Here is a 26,002-nt window from a genome sequence, read left to right as displayed (position 1 = left end):
AAAAGGTAGACCTGTGATGCATTTAAATATTTAAAAACTTTTAAATCAATGACGTTTTTATGAAGTTACATCACAGTTTCTGTTTGTCTTGAATCTAGAAGCTATACTAGCAATTACAAGAAACTAACAGTGCTGCTGTGTTTTGTAGAGAAATGGAAGTGTAACTAACTACTGTATTAAATCAATCCTTTGGATACCTGTCCTTCTCTCCTTGAGTAGTGTTCATTATTTGAGAGGGGGAAATAAGTGGTATGGAGGTGTGGATGAAAGAAGGAACCGTAGAAGCCAAGATACTAGACTGGAGGTTTCTCTGCCAAAGTAGTAGCTGAATTAAGAAATTCTACAGAGTATATACCTCACTGCTGCTGGCCACCAGCTGATCTGCTGGGGTTGGCACCACTCCCACCCCAGAAGAAAAATAAAAGTCTTAAGAATGAAAAGCAGATAGGAGGATACCACCCTGGAGAATACTCAACTGAGAGCAAAAGGCAGTTGAGCAAGTTCTCACGTGTTTTGAGGTGAGTCAAATGCTTTAGCAGCTCTGGAGTCCATCTAGAATAGCTTTAGCCTGCCTTCATGTATCCCATTACAAACCATTGGATAGACTTTAGTTAACCTGATGGGTTTTGTGCGTTAACTATGATATTTAGCAACTAATTCCATTAAGTATGAGTGCTATTAGCTGAAGATTAAATGAGAAAACAGGACTCCTAGTTCTTCATTTAGCTCGTACCTCATCCAAGGACATGCTTGCTTGGCTCACTATAACTTCTAACATGTAAAGAGGGTGAATAGGACAGATAATATAAATGCTATTTTTTGTCTGTAACCAGAGCATTCAGCTATTTTTCTGCAAGGTGGTTCAGGCAACTCACTATTCAGTGTTTTGTTGTTGATACAAAGAATGGAACTCTCCCTTTTATCAAAAAATGCTCAAATCCAAACTGATTAGCAGACATAAACTAGCTCTGTTTGACACCCAAGTAAAGAATGTTTCAAAACAAAGGTCCCATTTAGGAGTGTGATGGAAAGGCCTATGCCACTACTGCCAATAATCTGCCTACAATTGCGATTGTTCTCTCAGCAGAAAGAAACGAAGACTGGTATAAGGGTATTCAAAAAGTCTTTAAAGTGATTCAGATCTTTGAAGATAAAACCCACATGGAATAATCATCAGACTGGACAGAATCTGTCTAAATCAAGTGAAGTTTAATAACCAGATGCCCAGAAGAAAGACTTCTACTGAGCTTCTCAGTAAGAGATTTTACCTGCTACTGCATGACGTGTGTCTACATGATCAGTTTAGTAAACTTTGATTTACAGGGCAGGTTAAAAGCATGGCTTCATATATATGTAGTCAAGTGAGCTTTTGTTAGCTGGGGTGGTATCTATGGCATAACAAAAGCACTGTGCAAATACTGTAGGGTGCATATTTTGTGCTTTTTAAAGGACTTTGCTCACACTGAATTCTGTATTACCTGGTTTCTGTATTGGTGCTGGCTGGCTTGAAACTGGGCTGGGTATGTCTAAACAAAACATAATGAAGGCAGCATGGGTGTTTTTCTAGAGGCCTTTATTAGACAGCTATTGAGAGGTGGTAGGAAGCATAATTGATAGCAAAAGATGCTTGATGGGGATAAATCTGCTTACATTCCTAGTTCAGAGGGTAGTTCCCACATGACTCCCAGTAGGTTCTTCTGCCTCCATTCTCTGTCTATAAAATCAAATGTCCCTGTCTGAGTCCTCTGTGTATCATGATGATAAAAGCTGTCAAAGATTCTAAGGTGTTTAGATTGTTTGGTTATGAAAGTAAGTATAACAGTAATGAAAATACTTCTTTTGATATCAAGGCCTTACAAACCTCTAAACTGTCTTTCAAACTCCGGCAATGGTGAATTAAGTTCTCTTAGTTCAGGGTGTCTCAGGAACATAAATAGGAGCGTTTCTGTACTGACTTTCATTTCTAGGATGCATTATACCTGTAAAGCTGTTATTGTAAGAGTGCAGACTGTGTCATTTTGTGTTATGCTTTTTGTCAGGTTTTTTATTTTATGCTGATGTAATCTGTCTGATTAATTTTACTGCAGATAAATCTGAAGTATTTCAGATGTACGTCAAGAAGTAGGAATCATTTTAAGGAGGAAGCAATTTGGTGGAGCTTTATAAGGGGAGGTCACAGGCAGGAAAAGTTACTTGGTAACACTGGTATTAATGACAAATGTGTGTGGAAATACTTAGTTTACCACGAAAAACAATGAGTTGCCATGAAAGAGAAGCATATATAAAAATAAGAGGAACAATTCAGTTTTCTTTAAGTGTAGTAAAACAAAAGGCTTTATATTCTTGGGTAAAGAGTAACATTTTTAATAAGAGGAGAGAGGCCAGCAACTACAATCAAACATTTATTGCAGTTTTTATCCACTGTAGTGCTTACATTTATTTAATTTCATTTTCATCAGCATTTAAATTGCTGGTTTATGGTCAGAATGTCAGCCATCTAGATACACAAGCATTACTTTTGCTTGTAATTAATTGAATTTGGAACTATGCAGGAAAAGAGTTCGTACCAAATACATTTCTCTGAAGTGCAGGCATATGAATAGAAACTATTAAGAAAACCCCAAAGAAATAAAAAACCAAACCCACAAACCAAAATAAACCCCAACAAAACAAACCTGTCATCCCTGCATTCTACCTATGTGGGAAAGGAATTCTAAAATGGAGGGTTTTGTGCATGCTGAATGTTAACCAAGTCTGGCAAAAATTCCAGCGGGAAGGTAACAGCACATTTCTGTAGTTAGGCTGTTAGAGGCTCAGGCATACATCAAGTGTATGAGCTCAGGAACCTTCACCTTGTTTGGTACAATGTGTGTGCTCTTGGTCATGTGATACAGTACTAAATGTGCAGTCTTCCCATTCCCAGGGTATCTGTATCTACTCCTTGTAATTATCATGAAATAGAGACAGGCTGAGATGTTACATCAAGATCCATGTTGTGATTTAAGAAAGCAATCAGGGGAAAATGATCAGTTTGGCACTTTAATTTCTCCTTCCTTAAAGTTCAAATACATTTAGAAATCTTCCTTTGAATGCCTACAGGTATCTTTCAAAAGACCCGGGAGCTTCCAATTCAGATAAACTTGAAATTTGTAAGCCCTTGTCAACTTTTGGATCCAATCTAGAATTAAAGTAGAGGGAATATTCATTTGTGATGCTAATTTACCTTCATCAGTGAAAGGAATTTTTAAAGTTTGAAGCTCCAATTGGATTACTGTTTTACTGTTTGTAGGAGTGATAAATTCTAGTCATGCTGAATAAAACATTTATATGGCTATATTCAGAGAAGTAAAGTTCAGTATGTGTGTTCAGTTTTGGAGAAAATAAAAATTAAGGTCACTAAGCTGATCGTGAATTCAGGACAATAATTACAGTATCAAAAGACTCTACAACTGTAGTTACAAACCCAGGTTTCTGCGAGAGCTGGAAATGACATTACATATGTGAATAATCAGTCCTATTTTGCTGAAATCTCTGAAGTAGTTTGGCAGGAAGGTTTTAAAGTCCTAATCCTGCATTCTAAGTCTTCCCAGGGACAGGACAGGAGGGACACATTGCTAGTGTTGCTGTGAGATAGCTCGGTTACAATGACTCAGGTGCAGAGAACCCTAAAAGTATGTTATGTAGTGACAGACTAGATTTAGGTGCTGGAGATACGGTACACCTTCTGCTATAATATTTCACTGTTTTTAAGGCAGTCAGTATGTCAGGAGTTTTGTAGCTTTCCCTTTTAGTGGCATAGACATTGACAGATTTCCATTATAATAGCACCGCTTGCTCTTTACTTATACGTTGTCAAATGAATTGGCAACAGTGTAGAGGTAGGTTATGTCGGGAGAATAAAAGCATCCTTACCCCATCACAGCCACACACCAAACCAGTTCTTGATCCTTCCAGTGCTGGGAGGAGGCCTGGATTTCCAGTGGGCTGGTGGGTAGCTACTTGCTCAGTACAACTTCCCCATTGCTCCTGAGTCAGTCCTTTCCCACACAGCTCTTTTTCCTGGTGACCACACTGTCATAGGGACCCCTCTTGAATGTCTTCATAATCTGGGATGTTTTTTAGAGTACACTGTCTACGTCCTACCACTGCAACAATTCTACAGGCATGAAAAGCTGTTCTGTAGAGGAAAGTGCTTTTCAAGCAAGGAGTCAGCATAATTATAGGATAAACTAGGACTAGGCTGCTGCCTGTCAGCCAGTTGTTGTTGCAGCCATTATTGTTTGTCAGAGATGGAGTAAGGAGGGAAGTGGGTGGGAAATAACTGGAGGAGATAATATTGGTGACAACTTTGCCAAAAGAGTGTGTGTAGGAGGACAGTGGAGGAAGAGAAGAGTATGGCGAAAGATGCTATTGAACCAAAATAGAGGAAGCAGCTGTAAAAAGGATGATGAAATTTTCCAGAATCTAAAGAAACAGGAACATTTCATCTTTTCTGTGGGTGCTAACAGGTAGTACTAGTCAGTATGCCTGGACCCAGGGAATGAGCTGATTGTGTGGAGAGCCCTGTAGTATTTGGGAATGGCTAACTGCAGCTAAACAAGCACCTAGAATCATGTCCATAGTAAATAAGGAGTTTGTATGTGAGACTGTCTATGCAGTTTGACATTAGCCCTGTGTGGTAGGGAGGCCCTAGGCAACGAAGTTTGTAAGAACATTTCTAATAAAAGGTAGAAAAAGGCCCCTGCTACAACTTGCTTCTGGTAATAAATTGAGGACAAAACAGCATGGAAGATAAATGAAAAAAAGATGAGTAATATTAATGGGGCTAGGCAGCTTGCACTGTTCTAAAGTGCTTGTTATGGTAGAAGTGAAGTATTAAAGGTTGTGCAGGATCTAGTGAAACTGAAGAGCTTTTAAAACTATTTACTGTTATTTTGAAATTCTGATTCAACAATTACTATCTCAGAGCAAAACTCATATACTGTGACTTACATCTATTGAGTATAGCATGAAAGGGATATCTGGAATTTGAGAAACAAATACTCTGCAAGATATTTACTGTGCAGTTTGATAAAATTCACAGTATAGAAGCTTACATTGTGTATTCTGTAATTCTAGCTGACTAGAAAATATAACAAAGATTGCTTTACTCTGTGTATGAAACTGCATATGTTTAGCCCTTGCTGACATTTTAATCTTTTACAGAATAAGGTAGGATTTTTAAAGAAGGGACCATTTTAACCCAGACAGAAGGGCAGAGGTACTACTCTACCTGAAAATGTCTTGTTCCAGCTCATGAGTCCGTTGTTGATCCTCCCAATTCTGCTTTTGCATTTCTTCTTGCTCTTTTGGAGTGAGAGAACTAAGGCCATCCAACAGCCATTTTTCTCGCAAGGCCTTTTTCTGATGGGGAAAAATACAGACAGGTAAGTGTATTTTAAAAGTTAGGCTACTCAGTCTTTTACTGTATCTGACTGGATGCCACAGGCGTGATCAACATTCTTGTGCTGTATCTAGCATAAAGCAACCTGACAACACTGAGTGCCACTAAAAGAGAAATACTAAAAAACATTTGTGGTTTTGAGAGTGACTTAAAACCAAACTCATTAAGAATAGTCCTATTTTACTAGTCCACACGATAAATATGTAGAGGATATCAGTGACTACCTGTAACACATTAATATTTGTAAGTGGATCTAGTGGTGTGTTTGTCCTCACTAAAGCAGAACAGTTATATCAAAGCATACATATTACACTCATGCAAAAGGCTCCAGCCAGAAATGCTATAGTTTTATTTCAATAGCCCTGGTTTCTGGGGTCATGACATTGCATGAATTGGGGAGGGAGTATAAAAGGTGAAAAGTTTCAGTAAATAAGGGTGTATAGGGGGAAGAGATCTCTAGGGAGTTAGTGATGCAATGCTATCTCGTGTTTACAGGGAACTTGGGTAATTATAGTAGTGATTCTCATTGCAGTTGGTGAGGATGTGCAGGGTAAGAGTAGGACTGGAAAGGTGGTGCATGGGTTGCTGATGTCTGGTTAGAGTTTCATCAGACCTGCTGTGCGTTTAGAACTGCTGTTGTAGGGACAACCCAGTGTTTACATATTTACATCCTGACCTGTTTAGGGCTCATGGAGTTCTTTCTGTACAGTAGTGACTTATAAATGGGTGCATTGAATGTGTACAGGTGAGTGGATCTCTCAGCCGTGTCTTCAAATTTTGAAAAATATGGCTGTATGCACTAACTGCTTCCTACAGCTGCTTTACAATATGAAAGGTGGCATCTGAAAGTCATCAGAGCTCTCTAAAATATTCCTGGCATAGAAAAAATACTCATGGAAGTAAGGTCTTATTTGTAGGCTAGTGGTTGTAAACTGTGCAAACTTTCTTGCACTGGTTTTAGTCCCTTCTCTCTAACTCAAGAATACAAGTCCAGCTGCTGTCTTGGGGAAGAAGTGGGAATCAGGCCTCCTTAGAAAAACTCTTTCAACAGGGGAGAAAAAGCACACATGTACGTTTTTTAATTAACCATGATTTTTCCATTTGTAATTTAGATTTCTTGAGCTGTTTGATTTACATGTTAGGGTATGGGTTGGTGGTTTTTTTCCCCCTATACAGTTTCATTAATTATAGGATGTGGATGATGATTAAATTGGATTTTGACTACTGCTGCTGTGAGGCAGAGCTGTGCTCAGCTCTGGTGAGAAGACTGCATTAATCTTACTGCTGCTTGCAGTGGCTGTTGGAATCCCTGCCTGCATCATGTGTGTTGAGACATTTAAAGTGTTGCTTCCTACACTTCTCTGTTTACTCTATACTTTACATGAGGTTATTGCTGAGGACCAACTGATGGAGGAGGGTGCGTGTAGGACCTGATTGCAGTTAAAAGCAATTTTAAGCTTGCTTGATGTGTGACATACATGATGTGATAGAAATTGTGGCTAAAACAGGCTTGTTGGGAATTCTATGGCACTCCACAGTGCTACTTTTGTGTGTGTGTGTGTAATGGAGGAGCAATGTTTATAGCTGCCTTAACCCTGCGGAACAATGTTCTCTCAATGCTGGATCTTAAAAAAAAAAATCAGTGGAAATGAGAGCTGATCAAGACTGATGTCCTAAGTCTGGACTCTAGCTGTAGGATCACGTGGCAGCTCTTCCTGGCAGTTGTGTCTTAGGCTCAAATGAAATAAATGCAGATCTTTATAGAAAGGTTTTACTTGATCTGGTAGATGCATGTAGTCCGACATTGGCACAACTCTTATGGACCACAAAATACAATTTTCTCAAGTTGGAGGGAACGGAGATATTAATTCCCTTTGAATCAAGCTGTTTAGATTTTAATGATAAGTAGGGCTCCTAGAGAAGTGAGATTTCAATCCTGTCTGGAACTGAATTAGTCTAGCATTGCTATCTCAAAAAATAAATCGATAATTCCTTCTGAGAATTACAGTAGGGCTGGCACTGTAGACCTTAGAAACAGAGAATGCCATTGAAATCAACAAAAGCTTCATGTACCTAGAGGGTTAGGCTCAAGAAAACAAACTCCCTAAATACAGGTATAACACAATAGTGTTATTTTTGCCTTTTCCTAGAATAGTTTACTGCTGTTCCCAACTAAATGCCATGTAATCTTTTCAATTTAATTAGCCAGTTTTGAAAGAATGACACGTTGTGTAGTTTGGAAACAGCCTTTGAATAACAGTTAGTTTTAAGGCTGCTCCGCTGAGGCATCAGTACAAGCCAGTGCAGGAGCAGCTGCTTTGGGGCTGTCGGATTCTTTCTGCTGTCTAGTGTTTCCTTCTGCTGTAAAGCATCTCTAGCTCAGTGCTAGGTTGTGCATGTGTTATAGTACTTAGATGAAAGCACTTTCATTTTGCATTAGGCTTGATGCATTAAGGGAAAGCGATAATTATGTGTTGTGATGTGATAAGACCCTGGGAATGGCCAGCGTGATGCAAAGCAATCATTTTCTTTTGTAGTTCATGGTCACATCAGGAGTACTGTAACAATATTTTGCAAATTCTGTGAATAGTGTCCTATGTGTGCTCTAGGTATAACTCCACTGCAATCCTTAACAAAGCTGGACTAACATGGAAAGATTCTATGCCTTCCAGTGAAGCATAGTGTTTTGATTTTGTAGGTCTTGCTGTCCCAGTGGTATGGCAGTTCACCTTATGGCATGTTAGGGAAGGCATAAATAATTTTTTCAGTTTTCACGGGAGATGTTTGTTAACTCCTGGAATAAGGAGTTGTGTGACCAGCACCTACAAAGTAGTACTAATGGAGTCTGGGCATGTCAGAAGCCAAAAACTTAATAAGCTAAAGTAGAAAAGCTCTGGGAAAGTACATGCAAATCAATGCTATGTTTTTCAAGCAGCTCTGTCTGGTCTTTTCCCTTGTTACCTCAATGAGAAGGATTCCAGGTAGGAGGAAGAATTAGTTGCTGGTGCATCTAGAATTATTTGAGGATGAAATTTCCCTTGTACCCTCACTAGCAGCCCCCATTGTCCCTTGCAGTTCCATGAAGCCCTATCCACTCAGGTGTCTGTATTTGCTTGTGTGTCCTCTACTTCATGAAGCGCATGTGCAGGGAATAAATATTCCTTCTCCAGTATAGTTCTACTGGATAACTAAGACCTGTTATGATACCTCATCTGCTCTTTCTAGCTAGAAGGTAGCTTGGGGACAGCAAAGTCATTGGGAAGCTGGATCAGAGAATTACTATTTACAGAAACAAAGTTTAAAAAATCTCCACAAAAACAAACCCAACAAAACAACAACCTTTTAATGAACCTGTTGCTAAGGTTTATAAATAGGAATGAAGGACAAAATGAGGAACAGGATAGCAATATCCAGTTAACAGGAACATCTATGTGACAGGGAGATTTACTAACCTGCAGTAGCTTCCTAAGGGACAGGTGCAAGTTATGTTGAATAGGTCATGGAGCTCTAGATTTCACCATGCACAACTGATAGGAGTATAAATGAGTGAAATCAACCTCGCTCGTTAAGGAAATGAGCCCTCAATAAAATTTACTAAAGTGCCTAAACATTTTAAAAGTCTAAATCTGTTTTAAGATTATTTCTGCACTAGATTCTTGTGTTTGTCTCCATTGAAATACCTCAGTCTGGAACATAAATGTTTGTTAAAGGACAAGGCTTCTAGGGCATCAAGGAGAGCATGTCATATACTATTGTTGCATCTGATATTAGGTGCCTGTCTTAGTACTCAATTGGAGGAAGTAGTCTCCATTTTGGGTCCTCCAAATAGCTAATGATATGTACATATACACCATACATATATATTTATATATTCAAATGTATGCTTGATTCCCCCTTTGCCAAGTGAATAATTTTCTTTACAGATCCTTGATTTGCCTCATATGCAATATGAGTGATTTTATTTTAAAACTTTTCTGTATGATATCGCTATGATTTCTCATAGAACAGGCAAACAAATCGCATCCTCTGTCCTTTTCCAAAGGAAAGGCATTTCAGTAGTATTTTTCCAAGAGTGTTTTGGCTTCTGTAAAATTCCATAAAACATCTTCAGAATAAGTGCAAGGTGGGGTTTTGTTTTGTTTTGTTTTGTTTTTTTTTAATTTTTAATCTCCATTGTACCCATTAATGTTAGCTGAAGGCATATACTAAATCTGCAAGGAAAACTGCCCTAGGACTGCACACGGTAGTAGTAATGATAAACTGAACTGTTCTAGACAACCAGCTAATCCTCCTTAAAAGAAGGGCAAAGGAGTAATTTTGAATTTATAGGCATGGAAACTTGAAATGTAAATTGCAGTACTCCATGTAACCATGTACTAGATAGAGGAAGAGTAACACATTTACTGCTTATTAGTTATAGGACTTGGGAAAGATATTCCCCTCTATTTTAGGCAAGACATTAACAATTGGTCAAGCCTGTCCTTATGGTCACTACCTTACAATAAAACCTAAGCATAGGTGACTTTTGCATTGGTTTGATTGGTCCAATGAACTAGTTTATCATAACTTCTCATTTTTTTGGCTTGACACGGAAGAGGATGAATGAAACCCAAGATCGGGTGTCTATTTTGAAGTCTGTTTTAAATATGCTTCTCCCACATTTGTTCAAGGAGACATGTCATGCTCCTGGTATTGAATTCAACATGTCTTTCCTGAAATTGTTTACCAACTCGGGTAATTAAAAGGGTATGTAAAATACCAAGTCTTGTGTATTTCTAGAAGTACAGATTTTGTCTTATCTCCCTACATGGCACCTACTGCCAAACTGCAATAGACATTTAAAGAATGGTGGGCAGGAGTCACTGCAATTTCAAGTGTCTACAGAGGTGGATCTTTTGGTTTCTTAGTAATATAGACCTTGTAATCCTGTGTTTACCAGGCCATATTTCAAGACAGCATTTATGCTTTGATATTTATTTTTTTTTAATATACAAAGAAACAGCATTCTTTTACCAAAGAGTCATTAAACAAGCTGATAAGAGGCTATAGTCGAATAAAAATAGGGTGGGTTTTTTTTTTCCCTCTAGAAAAAAGTGCAATTAGATCTCATGATTGTGCTGCACCCTGTACCAAGCAAGGTTGTTGTAGTGGAATTAAGGAATGAACACACCCAGTCTGAAATGTGAGGCTTAATTTTCAGCTCTGAGTTATTCCTGGTTATGATCTCATTTTATGCTGTGGAAGTGATCAAATAACATTAGATCCTGAGTGTAATTTTTTTTCAAAGGGTGATACTTATTAAAGTCAAATGGAGTCCTGGCAAGACTCCAAAAAGCTGTGAAAATTTGACAGTAAAAGCATGAATTAAATGCATGAGGATTTGCATTCCAAAATCAAAAACCTTTATTCATGCTGAACAACTTGAGGCTATCTTTAGTTTCATAAATACAACACTTACCTTTAAATGTTGATGTTTCATTTTTTCCTCTTCCACTTTTAGACGTTTCTGTGTAATTTCTTCTTGCAGTTTTCTTTTGTCCTAGAAATTGAGAACAATAAAACTTTGTTTAGAGAAATTAATTGTTGCTGAAAAAAATGTTTGTGTTGTTCAGTAGGGTGAAATCAATCAATGCAAATAAAGCCTTATTTTAAAGCTTACATAGTGCTTAGGCATATTTCTTAGCCGCAACAGCTCCAGAATTACCTATAAAGATACCGTTTCCATTGTTCTTTCTCTGAAGTATGTTTAAACATGTTAATGACCAGAAAGCAGGGATGATCCAAACTAAAAATAATTTACTGCTGGGAAGGGTGGTGTAACAAAACAGCAAGAAATAACATTTGAGCACAATTGTACATGTAAATTGAGGTTAGAAATGGGTCCTGACCAAAACTCCCACACATCATTTAGGAGAGAAAAGAGTCTGCATGGTCTACACTGCAGCTATGATACATCACTGTATGAGATGGGTTGTTTGTGAATCCAGCACTGAGTTTACGTATCTTGTGGCTAATAGCTGAAATAGGAATAAACTAAGACTTAGAAATTTGTTTCATCAGTCAAATAGTGGTAAAGATGAACACAAAGAAATGTACGCTTCATATATGTTGTTGTTACTCCCATTTAAAAGAAAAAATTTTTTTCTCTGTGCAAAGGCTGTTTTCATGGCTGCTGAACTTCATAAGGAAAGACCGCAAGGAGTACTGGTCTATCATAGTACCAACTTAATCATTTTTGCTAGACTTTATAGAAAAAAACAAAACGGGTGAACAGTGTCTGAACACTTGAGCCTCTTGTGTCTTTGGATAGCTGCTGTTGCATGGAGTATCCTGGTGACTCCTCTATATGAGGCCAGACACTGATTTTTGTACTTTGTCCTCAGCAGCCAGTGGGAAAGAAATCATGCCAAAGGCAACTAACTTTCACTCTTAAAAGCTGTATTAATGGGCTTTTCTCTTGGTCAGCGCCTTAATCTATAAAATACTGTTATTGGACATGGAAACTTTTGCACTTGTTTCTTGGTAAGTTTTAGGGAAGTATATTTAATCATCTGTTGTCCCATGCAGAAGTGATTGCTGACTGGAAGCTAATCCCCCTTTCCTTTCAATTAGAACATATTACTGGTAGGGTTTTTTAGCAGAGTCTGTTTTCAGAGAAGTATGGTTTAGGAAGGAGTTAAGTTCTTCACAAGCATAGGAAGAGACTTGCCCTTTAGACCTACCTGAGGAACCAGCTGTGTAAGGACTGTAGAAAGCCTGTAAGGAAGTGCTATGCATGAGGCTGGGAGTTCTCCACTGTTTCCTTAGGATCTGGGCTTTTGAAACAGGAGGAGCCATAGTGTGCTTGGTTGAATCACTTCACTGTTACTGGAAATTAGAGATTAGCAGTGGGCCCACAGGCTACAGGGACACTGTTGAAGGATAGGCAGTGGAAGAAACCACCTCTCCTTCTGGAGATCAATAGCAGGACCACAGGCTGGCCAAGCACAACTGATGGCATGCTGGGGTTTAGTATGTGAGTGAGTGTCAGTGATCTGATCTCTCTTGCAATCTGTGAAGTGCAGTAGCCACCTATAAACACTATCTGTACTTTACAATTTTTCCTTGATGGTGTTAGTCTGCCTCTTTAATACACCAAACAGAGGAGGTAGGGATCTTGCCTCAAGATACACGCTACCTTCATCTCTGTAGCAGTTCTCAGTTTTGGCAATGCTCTTTAATGCAGTTAACAAAGCTACTGATTTAGGATGACTACAATATGTAATTCTTCTGCAGTGTCCCTTTTTAGAGACTTTATCCAAGAGCTGCTATGCTGGATTTGGAGACATAGCATCTGGTCTTTGACCTTCATACCTTTCCTTATTTAAGAAATATTCCTGATCTCATGGTATAAATGGCCTTTAAATAACCCATTGTTAGATGAGCAAAGTGTGACAAGAGCTTGTGTTTACAGTTTGTTACAATTCTTCGGAAACAATTTTTTCTCCTTGCTAAAGTTCTGGATAAGATTCTTAGCCAGAGAATGAACTTTTACTTAGTTTATGCTATTAAAAAACATTCTAAGTCAACTTAAATATTCTTTTTGTACCAGGGGAGGTGTGTACTAAGAATTTGCCTAGTCTGAAATGAGAAGTGATACACAAAACTACTGTGCAGAAAGAAATCAGAATGTAAAGGTGCAAATAACTGCATTTTAAGTTAACTGTGTAGTAAGGAACCTATTCAGTAATGAAACTTTTGCCTGTTTCTTTTGTTAGAGGCCTATGTTTCTTTTGCATTTTTTTTTCTCTTAAAATTCTCTACTTATATCCTTTGGTATTCTAGCATGTTTTAACTTTACTGGTTGGTAATAAACATCCATTATATTATTAACTATCTAGATTAAATAGGTTGAAATAGTTTGTCTTATATATCTAGTCAAAGAAAGCTGAAGGTCTAATGCCAGAAGCTAAATTCAAGGAAGATGTATGAGGAACCTTTTTGAACCTTGTGTTACCAGAGTAATTTTTAAAACCTGTTAGGACACTTTCTGCAGTGTATTCTGCCATTCTTTGTCTGCAAATCATGTCTTGCTGTACAAAGCCTTGACTATACATCTAATGGAATAAATGTTTATTCCTGGATAGCCAAGGTATCCATACTTCTACTAAACTTCATTCTCTGCCCCTGCAGATGATCATATTGCTGGCGGCAGAAGTCCTCTAATCCTTTTACTACGTTCTTGTTAATGTGGGCAAGATCTGCTTTTTATGAAAAAGAACCTTCATCCATTGTGCATCAATGCAAGGTGAGAGACTTGATCCCAATTTTCACTCCTACTGAAACATGTAGAAATGTTTCCCGACTTTTGATCATAGAAAACAATTGTGTTCTAAACTGGATCTGAGTTTAGTGATAGTGTGTAGTTTAGTGCTCTGAGTTTAGAGCAGTGTCTTGCTAAGTATCTTGTGTGCCAAGCCCATTAGTTTGTGTCAGTGTTCCACAGTGGTGCCAACATTGGTCTGGCTTGTTCCAATGGCAGATACCATATACTGTCAAAGACAATGGAGCAGTTAATGTTTTAGCTGATGTATTTCTTTGTCATATAATTTTTCAGAGGTAATGCTTGGTTATTGAGGGGTCTTATTTACGGGTATGGACACTTCAACCTGATGGCATGAAAGTGCAGAAATGTCACAACTCAAATCTTTAATCACCATTCAAATCTATCATTTTTGTTTTCCTATAGAATGAAGGATTTGATGAGAAAGGATTAAGCCTAAAGTTCCCCTTTGACTGTTTTGTCTCAATGTTTGCCACAGCAAACGCTAAAGCTTTTGTATTTCATGATCTGTCAGTCTCTCTAAAATAGATGCATTTGGTTTTTTGTTTGTTTATTTATTTATTTATTTGTTATATTCTGTATACACCAGAAGCAGGTGGAAGCTACATAACAGAGAAAAATGGTTCCTTTTCAGAGCCGTGGAAGCATCGAAATCTCAGTAGTAGTAGTAGTAGTAATAATAGTAGTAACAGGGTTTTCCTTTTTGCTTTGCTACATAGAAAAGATACAAAAAAGAATTTGAAAACCCCTCATGGCTCTATCGGAGCCAGATGCTTTTAAGAACAGAAACCAGTCAGGTTTTAGTGCCAGTGTAGTTTACTGCTCTGAGTGCCCCTTGCTGTCCTCTGTCAGATCCTTTACAATGTACCTCTTGTAGGTACTTGAAGTTCTGAGGTATATTGCTTGGGACAAACCTCCACAGAGCTACTAAGTAACTCGCAATTTTAACGTTTTGTTTTCTTAGACAACTTGTACTGCAGATTCTTAAATGTGATCACTTCATTTTATTTAAGCTCCTTCATTTCTGCACTGCATTATAAAATACACTGTTTCATTTAAATGCTTTCAATTGATGAAAGTAAAGAACAAACGGTTCCTTTACACAGCAAATGTAATAAATGAAGTTATGGCCAGAACCCAATTATGATTTCCTATTTCCTGTAATGCAAGACACTGGAAGCTGTCAGTTTCTTAAAAAAAATCCTTCTTAAGGATTTATCTGGTGGCAGAGATGCAGCCAGAGGATGCCAACCGTAGTACGTTCCTAGGAGTCCTCATCAGGCAAGCATGCTGCCCCGTTCCTCCTGCTAGATACCAGGAAGTATAAAATGTTGCAAGGCCTGGACTTCTCTGGAGTGCCAGAGCATTTCTTATCTTTGAGCCTATACGCCAGAGACAAAGTCCAGATTATGAGTCTGGTTCAAACACTGTTACAGTTAAACAAACAAACGTACTCTAAACCCTCTAAACCATTTCAGATTATTTTATTGTGGGCTTGAGTCAGGTCTCAAGTAAATACAATAAATGGGCCTGTTGGCTTTGATCAAGTGTCATAATTAAAACTCAACCTATTCAACTCCTGTAGATTTCCAGTTATGCCTTCTCACATTTATTTTGGTTCCAACAAGGTATTTTTTAACTCTGCCCACCATTTATTTAGCCAGTAGTGTTTGTTTCACAACTAATCTATCATGCTAAGAGTGTGAAAAATACCTGTTCCCATTATTTGTTTTTAAAGATTGCCTGTGACAGTGAGTGATCCTTCTGCAGTTTTCCTTTCATCACAAAGGGCCAAATTTTGTGTCAGTTTAATTATTTTATAATTGAACAGGTTTCAGTGGGGATCAAATCACAGGAAAATTTAGTTTCAGCCATTTTCCTTTAAAAAATAGCTCAGTGGTTCCTTTAAAATACAATACATCTTTTGCATCGGATTTCTCTTCAGAAGAGAAACTGAAAATGTTTTCTAACATCTTCAGTGTAAACTTCACCAAGTCTTTTTTTTTTTTTTTCCCCCCCTCTGAAATCTGACAGGTAGGAATTTCCTTAATCCAAACTTGTCCTTTTTTACTTTTCAGACTGCAATGTTTATGTTAGATCATCAGTAATTCAGAAATTGTATTTAATTCCACAGTGCAAAACCAAAAATCTTTCATTTCTCGGTTTTGTTGTGAAATGGAAAAATTGATTTGTTCTGGAATTCTCTAGCTGCCTTTTGACCTGCTGTCCTTCAGTTGTGATGATAGTAATATGTATTTAAGACTGTCCAGTAGTGATTTGTACACATGCTTTCACTGCTTTGAATTTAATTTGGAAGTGCAATACGACCCGTAACAAAGTCAGTACAGGCAACTTTGCTGTCTTAAAGCAATAGCTTATAAACCAGAATTAAAATGTAACAATTTCAAGCAGATATAAGTCTTTCTTTTTCCATCCTGAGATAAATAATACTTCAGAAAACACACAGTAGCTCATTAACACATACTATTTCTAAGCCTTTTTTTTTTTTTTCCTTTTTTTTTTTTTTTTTTAAATAGCAAGTTATAACTATAAGCACTTACTGTTATGGCCTGGAATCTTTCTTTCAGCAATTCGGCTTCCTCCATTCTAGAAATCAAAAACAGACAAGTAGTGAAGGAAAACAGGATAAAACCATAAGCAAAAAGACTCCTGATGGGGGCTACAAAAAAAGCTGATGTGATCTGATCCAATTCCAGAGCAGAGAGACGGCAGAGTTTTTGACTTGTCAGGAGAGTCCCTGAACAGATGAGCAGATCAGTCCAGACAGACACATGTAATGAGGGTGTGTAGAAGAGGCAGACGTGGAGAGTGCTGGCATGAGTTGACTGACAAGTTGGAACAGTGGAGCACAAGCCCTTTTCCTTCAGAAGCTGCCAACTCTTTGTTTTAATGTGCTCAGTTAGTGTGCCATTGCTTCTTTAACTGTTAAATGCCCAAACCTAAATCTTCCAGGTCCATGGTAGAAGTGAACTTTTATTATGTTCCTCTATCTCTTTCTTCTCTTTGTGTAAGCTTCTGGTGATAAATAGGTATTTTAAACTTAAGTATTCCTGTTTCTTATGAAACTCATTTCACCTGTGTGTTTTAAGCTGTTGTAATGTTAGCATTGTAGATGGCATGGGTGATTTTGAGATGACAGTTTAAATATAGTTTCCTAGATGAAATTTTTAGAGAAGCTGTGTTCCTAGCTGGAAGAATGTTTTAGAACTGCTAACCTAAAGTAAAATAAACTTTAAGCAATCAGGTCTGTCATTGAGTGCAAGTGTTAATCTGTGCAATTACTGGTCAGCTATCTAGGACTCAGGGGAAGCTTTGTGTAAGTAAGGATTTCAGGATCATCATTTCAGTGTTACCAAGATACATCTAAAATGCCAGTGGCTCTTATGCTGGATTTCCATTCAGCTGACTTGAAGGGTTTTTTGCTGTGGACTTCTGCTGAAAACAGCGTTATGCGTCTTGAGGGATGGCGTATATTTTGACCTTTCCAATTATATGAGTGGGAGTCAGCCTTCCAAAAATCAATGTAGGAAACTTGCAAAACAAGTGGAACTGCCTCTAGTAAAATCTAGTTGTGGAAAAAATTCTAAGCAAGATAAAACTGAATTCAAACAGCATAAAGATGTAACGTGAATCTGGAAGCCCTTTGTTACTCTGTGTCATGTAACTTAAGTCTTTGTGAGGACACCAACAAGAGAGTCAGTCAGCATGTTTGGTTTTTTTCCAGCTAATTCATTGAGATGACTAAACTTAGCAGGATTTGGTGAGGGGTTTTACTTTACAACTCAGTACAGTGACCTGAATCTTGGTAGCAAATAGGGCTCATTACTAGCAAATTTTCAGATGTTACAGAATTGAACACTTGATGGTAAAGTTATAAATTTAATATGAATCCGTATTTAATTTCAATTTCCACCTTTCTAGTATGTCATCACGCATCCACAAGCAACCTATCCCCTTCCACACTGGTATTAAGGATGCATTAATGTTTTCTTTATACTGTGATCCACCCTGAGGTTTTGTTCAAACTTGCAAAGACCCCATGTTTTATTCTCCAGTGAAGATTTTTTTTTTAATATTAATATATGCCTCATTTGGTCAGCACCTGAAATTAAAAAAATTACCACATAAAAGGATACATGAAGTTCAAAGGCAAGTGTAGCGAGGTATTTCAAGTGGCAGATTACATGGGAATTTAAATGCATTAAGTTTATTATGGATTTGAGAATAAGTTAAACCACCCCACTTATTTAAATATGTCCTTGCTGTAGAAGCCAATAGACAGTCTTTCTGTTTAATCTTTCGTAAGTTACTATAGCCTGCCTTATTATATTTTGGAAAAAAAAATCCCAAACTTATTTCATCTTTGTCTTCTGCAAAGTTCATCTTAAAATTTAAGTGTATATGTGGACTTCAAAATTTGTATAAGTATTTAAAGCAGCAGGTGATTACATCAGAAATAAAGAAGTCTGTTTTGGGCCAGAATTTGTACTCTGATATAAATGGTATTCCCTCCTCAATGAGTGGAGAAAAGAGATCTGTATTTCAAATTCAAATTAGAATCAATGGGATTGCAATGCATTGAATTTTTATGATCTGAAATATTTTCCAAATTTTATGCTCCAAAACTATTTAAATGCTTTTAAAAACCTTACTCGTGGATGTTATATATTTACAGACAAGAAAAGTATCTAACATGTTTTTCCATAATCTAAACCCGAGTAAATTGAACTAACCCAAAGATAGTTTCTAAAATGTTGCTTACCTTTTAAAGTAGCCATTATTAAGAAAGTATTTAAAGTCCACTTTAAACATTTTAAATTGTTTAAAACATATCCCCTTGCTAGGCAGGATTTGTTGTTCAGTCAATAAGTTGTTTTCCAGTTATCTTAATCCTACTCTAAATGGGATTTATGTGCAAGAGAAGAAATGGACCAGCTGTCATTTTGTCTGCCCCTTAAGCCTGCTTCACCAACAGGAGTATCCATGGTGTTATAGGTTAGATCGGTGAATCTGAACAGCTGTGTTTTCAGCCTGCAGGATTCTTGGAACAAGGTTTTTCAGAATTTGCCTGACAGAAATATATCCAGAGGAAATGGGAAAATCTCTACCTATTCTGCAAGTTTAAGAAAAAAAAACACAAACCAAATGATAATTTTTAGAAAAATAATGTTAGCCTGTGTTTCTGTAACTGTCAACTGTATATTTTTCTTTTGGTGGAACAGATTCTAAGTTATGCAGTAAATGTTCGTTGTATCACATGATGAGTCATGCAGATTGGATTTTTTTTGGCTTCACTTCTTCCTTTGTTCATTTCCATTTTGTACTGGGTACCTAATGTAGGAGTAATAATGAGAATCTAAAACACAAGGTGAAAGAGTTGCGTTACAAAAATCATAGAGAAGTGGGTGGGAATTCAGAAGAATGAAATATCCTGAACCCAAATCTAAAAGTAGGACCACAGAGCACTTTCACAGCTGGTAATACAAGTTCCATTGCCCATTTCTAGAGCAAAGTGAGTACTAGCATTGAGAAATCCTGTCACATCAGAACAGTAGTTACTGTCCCCAGCCATGCTGTACAGCCATGCTGTACAAACCCCAGCCATGCTGTACAAACAAAACCAAACAGTTTTACTTGTTGCACTTGGATTTCTTTTGAAATCATTAACCTAAGGTAATACATGTGCAGTGAGTTATTGTAGTAGCAAATAATGCTTCTAAGAATAAACAGCTCATTAAAGGTAAGGAGCAAGAAGCTTTTACTTTTTGAAAAGGTGAGTTTGAAGTGAATGAAGTTGATCAGATTATCAATTGAAAACAGCCCGTACTTTGTGGAAAGAGTTGTTTCTGAGTTCATCTGAGTCCATTTTGTGCATCTTAACTAGTTTGATTATTTTGCTTTATGACCTGCCTTCTGTAGCTGTGTTTGAAACAGCGAAAGGGTGTTTTGGACTTGGTATCAAAGTGAATTTTGTAGTCTTACACTAAACAAATGTACTACCACTCTGCATCTGTCTGCATGTAGCCTTGAATCTGACAGCAAAGGAATGGAGAGGAGATAAATTTTACTGAAGGTGCCTCATCAAAAATGTCTACTGCAGTGTGCTGTCAATTGACCCAAAGGTCTGGTGTCTGGGATGCCTCAGTTGCTAGAGAAGAGACCATTTCTCAATCTAGAAACAAGATTTTGCATGTAAAGAGGAAAAACAAGCCAACAAGAAGTAGAAATCTGAATATCTAAATACTTTTATGTATTCCAGATGAAATGAATACAAATAAGACAACTAAAGCATTTGGGCAGTTGGTCCCAAATTTATTTTTTTTTTTTTAGAGAGACTTTCTCTTTACCTGTATGTTATTTCCCAGAAGAAACAAGGTTAGTTTTTCTCAAAGGTTGGTTTTGAGGGTCATTTCCACCACTATTCTACAAAGTTCTTCCAGCTATTTCAGTGCATTAATGTTCACAATAAGGAGCAAACAGCTTTTGTCTAGGATACCTCCAGCTAAAGAACTTTTTTGTGGTTCATCATGATGTGGGGTGGCTTTTTTGTTGTTGTTGTTTTTTTTTATTTATTTATTTTGGGTAAAAAGCTTAAGTTACTCTTCTCAGTGATGGAAAACTAAGCCCTCAGTAAATAAAAGGCTTGAAGTCCATGGCAAGAATACTAGCCAAAAGCAGGACCTATTGCATTAAATTTGTTTTACTTTAACCTGATATCTTTCATATTATAAGTAACATATTTTCATGCATCCATCAAGTCATAAACTCCAAGATAAACTGGAAGGTGTTTCATGAAAAATATATATGTTAATAATGCAGAAAAAAAGCTTTAAGGATAACCTAGAGAGACAAAGTTAAAAACTATCGCCAAAATATGATTTTATATACATAAATATGTGTATATAGGCAATTTTTATATATTTTTATAGATATTATTGATAATTAGTAAATATATTAGGTGTCTTTATGGGTACTTGGTACATGTTTAAATATTGTATCTAGGGGTATGTACAACTACCAGACTAGCAATTTGTAGCATGTCTATGGGAGACTTTCTCATTCCTTGTTTTCCTTCTGTGACTCATACATTTCTAACTTTCTAGACTCTCAGTTTCTGTTGGTTGCTAAATCTTTACTGTAATGACCTGTTTAGCATGTGGGATTGCCTGACCCTTGTCAGGTGAATAAAATTTAAGATGCTTTATTTTACACTTAGTCAGAGTCCAGATTATATTAGCCAGTATGTTTAAAGATATGTGATAAATTGGGGGGAAAAAGTAAAAAAAGTCCTATATCCCTCTATCAAATCATGCAATATTAGAAATTACTTTATAACGTGTACATTCTTAAGATCTTAGAGGAAGTTCATAAAAAAACCTCTGCCAGCTCTCAGGAGAGATTAAAATTTTGCCTTGAAGGCCAGTTTTGGAGAATTAATTCTATTCTATTCTATGCAGGTCTTTTAACATAATGAATTTTTTTGGTCTTCTCACTGAAGCAAACCAATATCCAAGTATCGCAGTTTTATACAGTTTTATGAAGATAAATTTCATCTTCTTTACTGTTTGAGTAGATACATGCCCTGAATCTCTGGGAGGAAAAGCCTTGAACTATTATGTTTCTGTTGGTACAACTCCCTTCCTGTTGCTATTCATAACTACAAACATATTAAGACTTTAAAATCAAACTAAAGAAGTAGCTGTTGGTCATTGCCTTCAATTGTTTTTAAAACATTGATAATTTTAATCATATTTTCTAAAAAATCTGCTTGTCACATATCTTCAATATTATAGAGAAGTTTTAGAATGCAGCACAGGCTCCACTTTCTCTTCCATGGTAGTTATGTATATTATATGCACAGATACTAGCTATAAATGCTATTGTGCTAAATATGGATCACCTTGCCCCTGTTTTCTAAAATTATACAGTCAAAGTTGATGGATTATTTTTTAATCGGTTAAACATGTTTTTGTAGCCTTTTTCATGGTCCCAAACACTTGTCAATTCTTGGCCTCATGTATTTTGCAAATGTTCTATGAAACTCTGAACGTGGGAGGCTTTCCAAAGCAGCTTTAACAAACTCTGTCTCATTTAAAATTCATGCTTTAGTGAATAGTTTAAGTGTAATTCCTGTGGTGATATTAAATGTGAGATTCTTAACAGAATGTGTTCAAGTGCCTAGATAAGTGATAGCATTGTGTTTGTTTTGTTTTTAAATGTAAACGGAAATAAGTAAAACAAAGAGTCTGAAATACTCAGGATCGGAGCATTAAACATGTTGTGGAATGCATTGCTTGCAACCCAGCATTTTCCAGTTGCTGCAGATATACACTTCTAAGAATAGAGTTTTAAATCCTACCCAGCCAACTGTATGGGGAATTTTTAGCGGGGCTCTGAGAATCAGCTTTAGTTGTTGTGTAGTTTAGTTGTGTTTCATTAGCAAAACCAAATACCTGATAACCAGGGGCCAAATCCTGGGGAAGGTAACAAAACCCACATGGGTACTGTGCTGCCTATAGTAAGGTAAACTGCATGACATATTCTTCTGATTCTTGTTTTCTGATTCTCTCAGAGAACACAAAGAGATCGGTAGTGGCGTTTAGATCTAATAGGCCTCAGTAGGATTGCAGAGCAAAATTAGGGCCTTGCAGATGTTGTTTTGTGAACACTTAGTGCCAGATGCGGTTTCTCCAAGTGCAAGTGCTGCTGGTGGAAGCCTTGAAAGTATAGATGATTTGGTCTAGAAGACAGAGCTGAAGTAGAAATTCCTTAGGAGAAAACCTTTCTGCCAGAGCTGGGCAGGGTGCAGAGGAGGCAGGGACAAGATTGGCAGTGGTGAAGCCATAGAGCAAGTTCCTGTAATGACAAATGTCTTGTTTGCAGGCTGAAGAATGGAACCTGTGTAGGTTACATCAGGTGATTCCCATCTCCTGAGGCATGAGCAGAGCGTTCACCTTGCTCCTCTGGGAAGCTGCCTAACCAGCCTGTGCCTGTAGCAAGGTTTGCCCTGAGCACTGGAGCTCAGGTGTTCTGCAAGATGGGGTAAACCTTATCTGATAGCTCTCAGGAGAGCAAAGAGGAATTACTGCTTTCTCCACCCACGCCTCCAGCCATATTTTCCAGCCACTTTCCTTCCTCTGCCTACTCTGTGAACAAATTGAATTTGCTAATCTGTCTGTCAGGAAAGCAATTAAACGCAAAACCAAACACCCAGAACAAACCTAACCCCCTAAACACATTAGTGTCCCCTGTTCCAGTAAGCTGAATAGGCTCAATGGGAGATGATAGGAACAATAGCATTAGGGAGTAATAAGGAATGGGATTCTGGCTGGGAGATGAGCAGTGAGAGGAGAAAGATGGAGGAAATGTGACTCTTCTGGCAGCAATGAGTTGCTAGGTGAACTCAGCCATCGTGCAGGCCTCTGGCTTACTTTACTAGAGTGGTCCAGGGACCAGGAGAGACCTTATACTGATGTGTATAGTAAGAATGTATGCTTAGCTATTTATCTGAAACTTGAAACTGCTGTGAAAACATGATGACTTCAGACTCTGGCAATCCTTCCTGTGCTTCCAGATACTCAGTATCCTGCACTGTGGGTGGGCAAAAAATACCCCACATACAAATTGTTTTGCGTAATCCTTTCCAAGTATTAATGGAAAAAATATACATGATAAGATTACACAAAACTTTATTGTTAGCAGAGCTGATAAGATTATTTATGGCAGATAACACTTGTTGCAAATACAGGCCTGTTTTCTTAAGTGAAGAAGACCTATTTTTCTGCTGAGGGGTTTGTTATTTGGAATCAGTAGCTCAGAAAAACTCTCAACTTGTCAGTCATTCAGACTGTCAATTCCATCTGTCCCCTGCTGGTCTGCAGTGCCGGGTAGGTCATCTGAATAACACAGGGACCCTGACGGAACGGCTGAGGCTTGCTGCGTGGAGCAGTGAGCAATGCAGCGCAAGCAGCTGAAGCTGAATAGTCATCCAGATGCCTGTGAGAGCATGTCACCAACTTGTATTTTTCAACAGATTCAAATATTTCACTTCAGCTTCTCATAGGACTGTGTATTTGTTTAATTCCTTACCTTAGAGTAGTGATTACTAACTAGGAGCAAAAAATACCTTGGTATAATACGTTGTCCTTTATTTTTCTTGTAAGATTTGGTTTGATAGGATTTCATATCTGTTTCATAGCCATTTTTTTACCAGAAAGTTAGTATTATCTTTCTTCTTTTCACCTGAATCTGAAGTGGATCTTCTGAGTGATATTATACTGTTTGCTTGGTATTCACTTAAGGTGAAATTATGTGACAAGTCTGAGCTGATATAATGGCTGTGTGGTGCTGAGAAGGGGCATCCTGCTTCTCTTTCTCTGTTCTGGACATATATTCCCACAGTTTACTTGGCTGTCTGCTCACTGAATCTGCTCACTAAACTGGCAGGGAGCTAACCAAGAAAAAAGGTGGCTACTGCTGAGCTGAGTCAAACCATTGCCCAGAGGTCTGATGACTGCCAGAAGGTGGTAAAGGAAGAGGGCAGAGAGTGGAACTGTGGCTAATAGAAAATGCAAAGGAGGGGGAAAGAGCAGGGGAAGAAGAGTGGGGTGTGGGAAGAAAGGGAAGTGGTGGTAAAGTGTTAGATAAACTAAGCTATTAAATGTAGATTTACCTTTACAGACTATTTAACACCATACAGGAAAACTTTTTTTTCTTCCCCCTGAAGGCTGAATAGGCCTTTCAAACACTGTTGGCAGATCAAAGGTTAATATTTTATTAACATCCATGAATAATGCAAAAACTAATCTGGCTGCAAGTTGTATGAACGAATATTTTGGGGAATATAAAAGCTCTTGTCATATTTTTTCCTAGGTGAACAAGTTCTTTATCCAGTGACATCAGGAAAGCCAAGATAATCTGCAGCTCACAGTATTGCTTAATTAGATGTAATTTCTGAAGAGTGTCTCTGCAAATTTCTCTTCAGCCTAGCAAGCAGGATCTCTCGTTTGATGCAAGATTCATTATGGTCTTTATAGATTTCTCACTGTCCAAATGCACCTGGAGACTGTTGGCCTGCAAAGTCTGGAATTGGATATTATTTTAAAATCATATATTTTAGCAAAATACTTTTAAATTTGAAAATATTACTGTTGCATTTAGCCTGCAGGGGAAATGACTTTTTGAAAAGGGTTTTGATGCATGCTATTAATCTGCAAAAGGGACTTGTCAGTTAATTTCTCATTTCATAAAGTATAATAATAGCTTGCTGTAAAGGGGATCTAGCTATATTGTCATATTTATAGTCAATTCAGTTAAGAGGCTTCAAGAAGCTAGTTCTTGGGGTTTGGATTAGAAAATCCACACGTCATTTTATAATCACTGCATTGGATGCGGTGTTTGAAGGAAAAATCAGAAATAGTCAAGCAGTTTTATTTAACTTCTATCATCCTTTAATTTAGTTGGTCTGTTCTCATATTTTGGCTAATGCAGCTCAGGATTGTAATCAGAAGTTGTCATCTCCTGGCTGCTCAGTGATTGTATGACAGATTTTACATTCTCAGTTTCTAGTGGACCCTCAGCAACAGGAGAACCACCTAGAAGTGAGTAGCATGCACAATAATCTGTCCTTTCACTCAAGGAATGCTCGTGACAGTGTATCAACATCTTTTCACATAGTCTACACTTCAAACACCAGTAAAAGTTAATGATTAATTTTTTTATATATGTATATTTTTTTTTCTGCTGAGATTGATGAATGTTCTTATATAAATACCCTTTCTCCAATTGTCTGAGGTATATGTTAAATAATATTAATACTTGATTTTCTTAGGAGACAGTCACTTGTATTGCTGGAATTTATATCATAAATCTCAATAACTGCTGCACTGATTTATTGTTGAGTTTTTTAATGTTGTAGCACAGAAATGGAAGGGCTAAAGTTAGATCAAACAACTTTAATAACATCAATTTAGACCTCCATCTGGCAAAGGAAGGCACTTTCAGGGACCTAATGATCTATCTGAAGGAAATGGGGGCTTAAACACACCTGAGGGATCTTAGCTCTTTTCATTCCTAAGAAATGTCCTGCATCAAGGTCATATTATTCTGAGGTGATTCTTTTTATGAGTTTGAGTGCATAGAATTTATTTCATGATAGACACAGTTTTATTTCATATGTGTTGGTCATATCTAAAGAACATCATGTCTTAATCATA

The 26,002-nt window shown here is 37.4% G+C and overlaps 1 protein-coding gene across 1 annotated transcript in view; it reads right to left on the bottom strand.

Moving 5' to 3' along the window:
* The window catches only part of PALMD (palmdelphin), a 28,125-nt gene extending 11,506 nt beyond the window's left edge, over positions 1 to 16,619 (bottom strand). The window contains exons 1-3 of the mRNA XM_026854412.1: positions 16,328 to 16,619; positions 10,902 to 10,982; positions 5,273 to 5,403 (exon numbers count right to left, since the gene is read on the bottom strand). Coding sequence (XP_026710213.1) covers positions 5,273 to 5,403; positions 10,902 to 10,982; positions 16,328 to 16,372 — 257 coding nt within the window. The 5' untranslated portion in view covers positions 16,373 to 16,619. The remainder of the gene's footprint in view (positions 1 to 5,272; positions 5,404 to 10,901; positions 10,983 to 16,327) is intronic.
* Positions 16,620 to 26,002: the final 9,383 nt, after the last annotated feature.

The sequence above is a fragment of the Athene cunicularia genome (genome assembly GCF_003259725.1).
Source record: "Athene cunicularia isolate RWA chromosome 8 unlocalized genomic scaffold, athCun1 chr8_part1, whole genome shotgun sequence".
NCBI lineage: Eukaryota > Metazoa > Chordata > Aves > Strigiformes > Strigidae > Athene > Athene cunicularia.
Note: the sequence above shows the minus strand (reverse complement) of the source record. Positions and strands in the feature narration are given on the sequence as shown.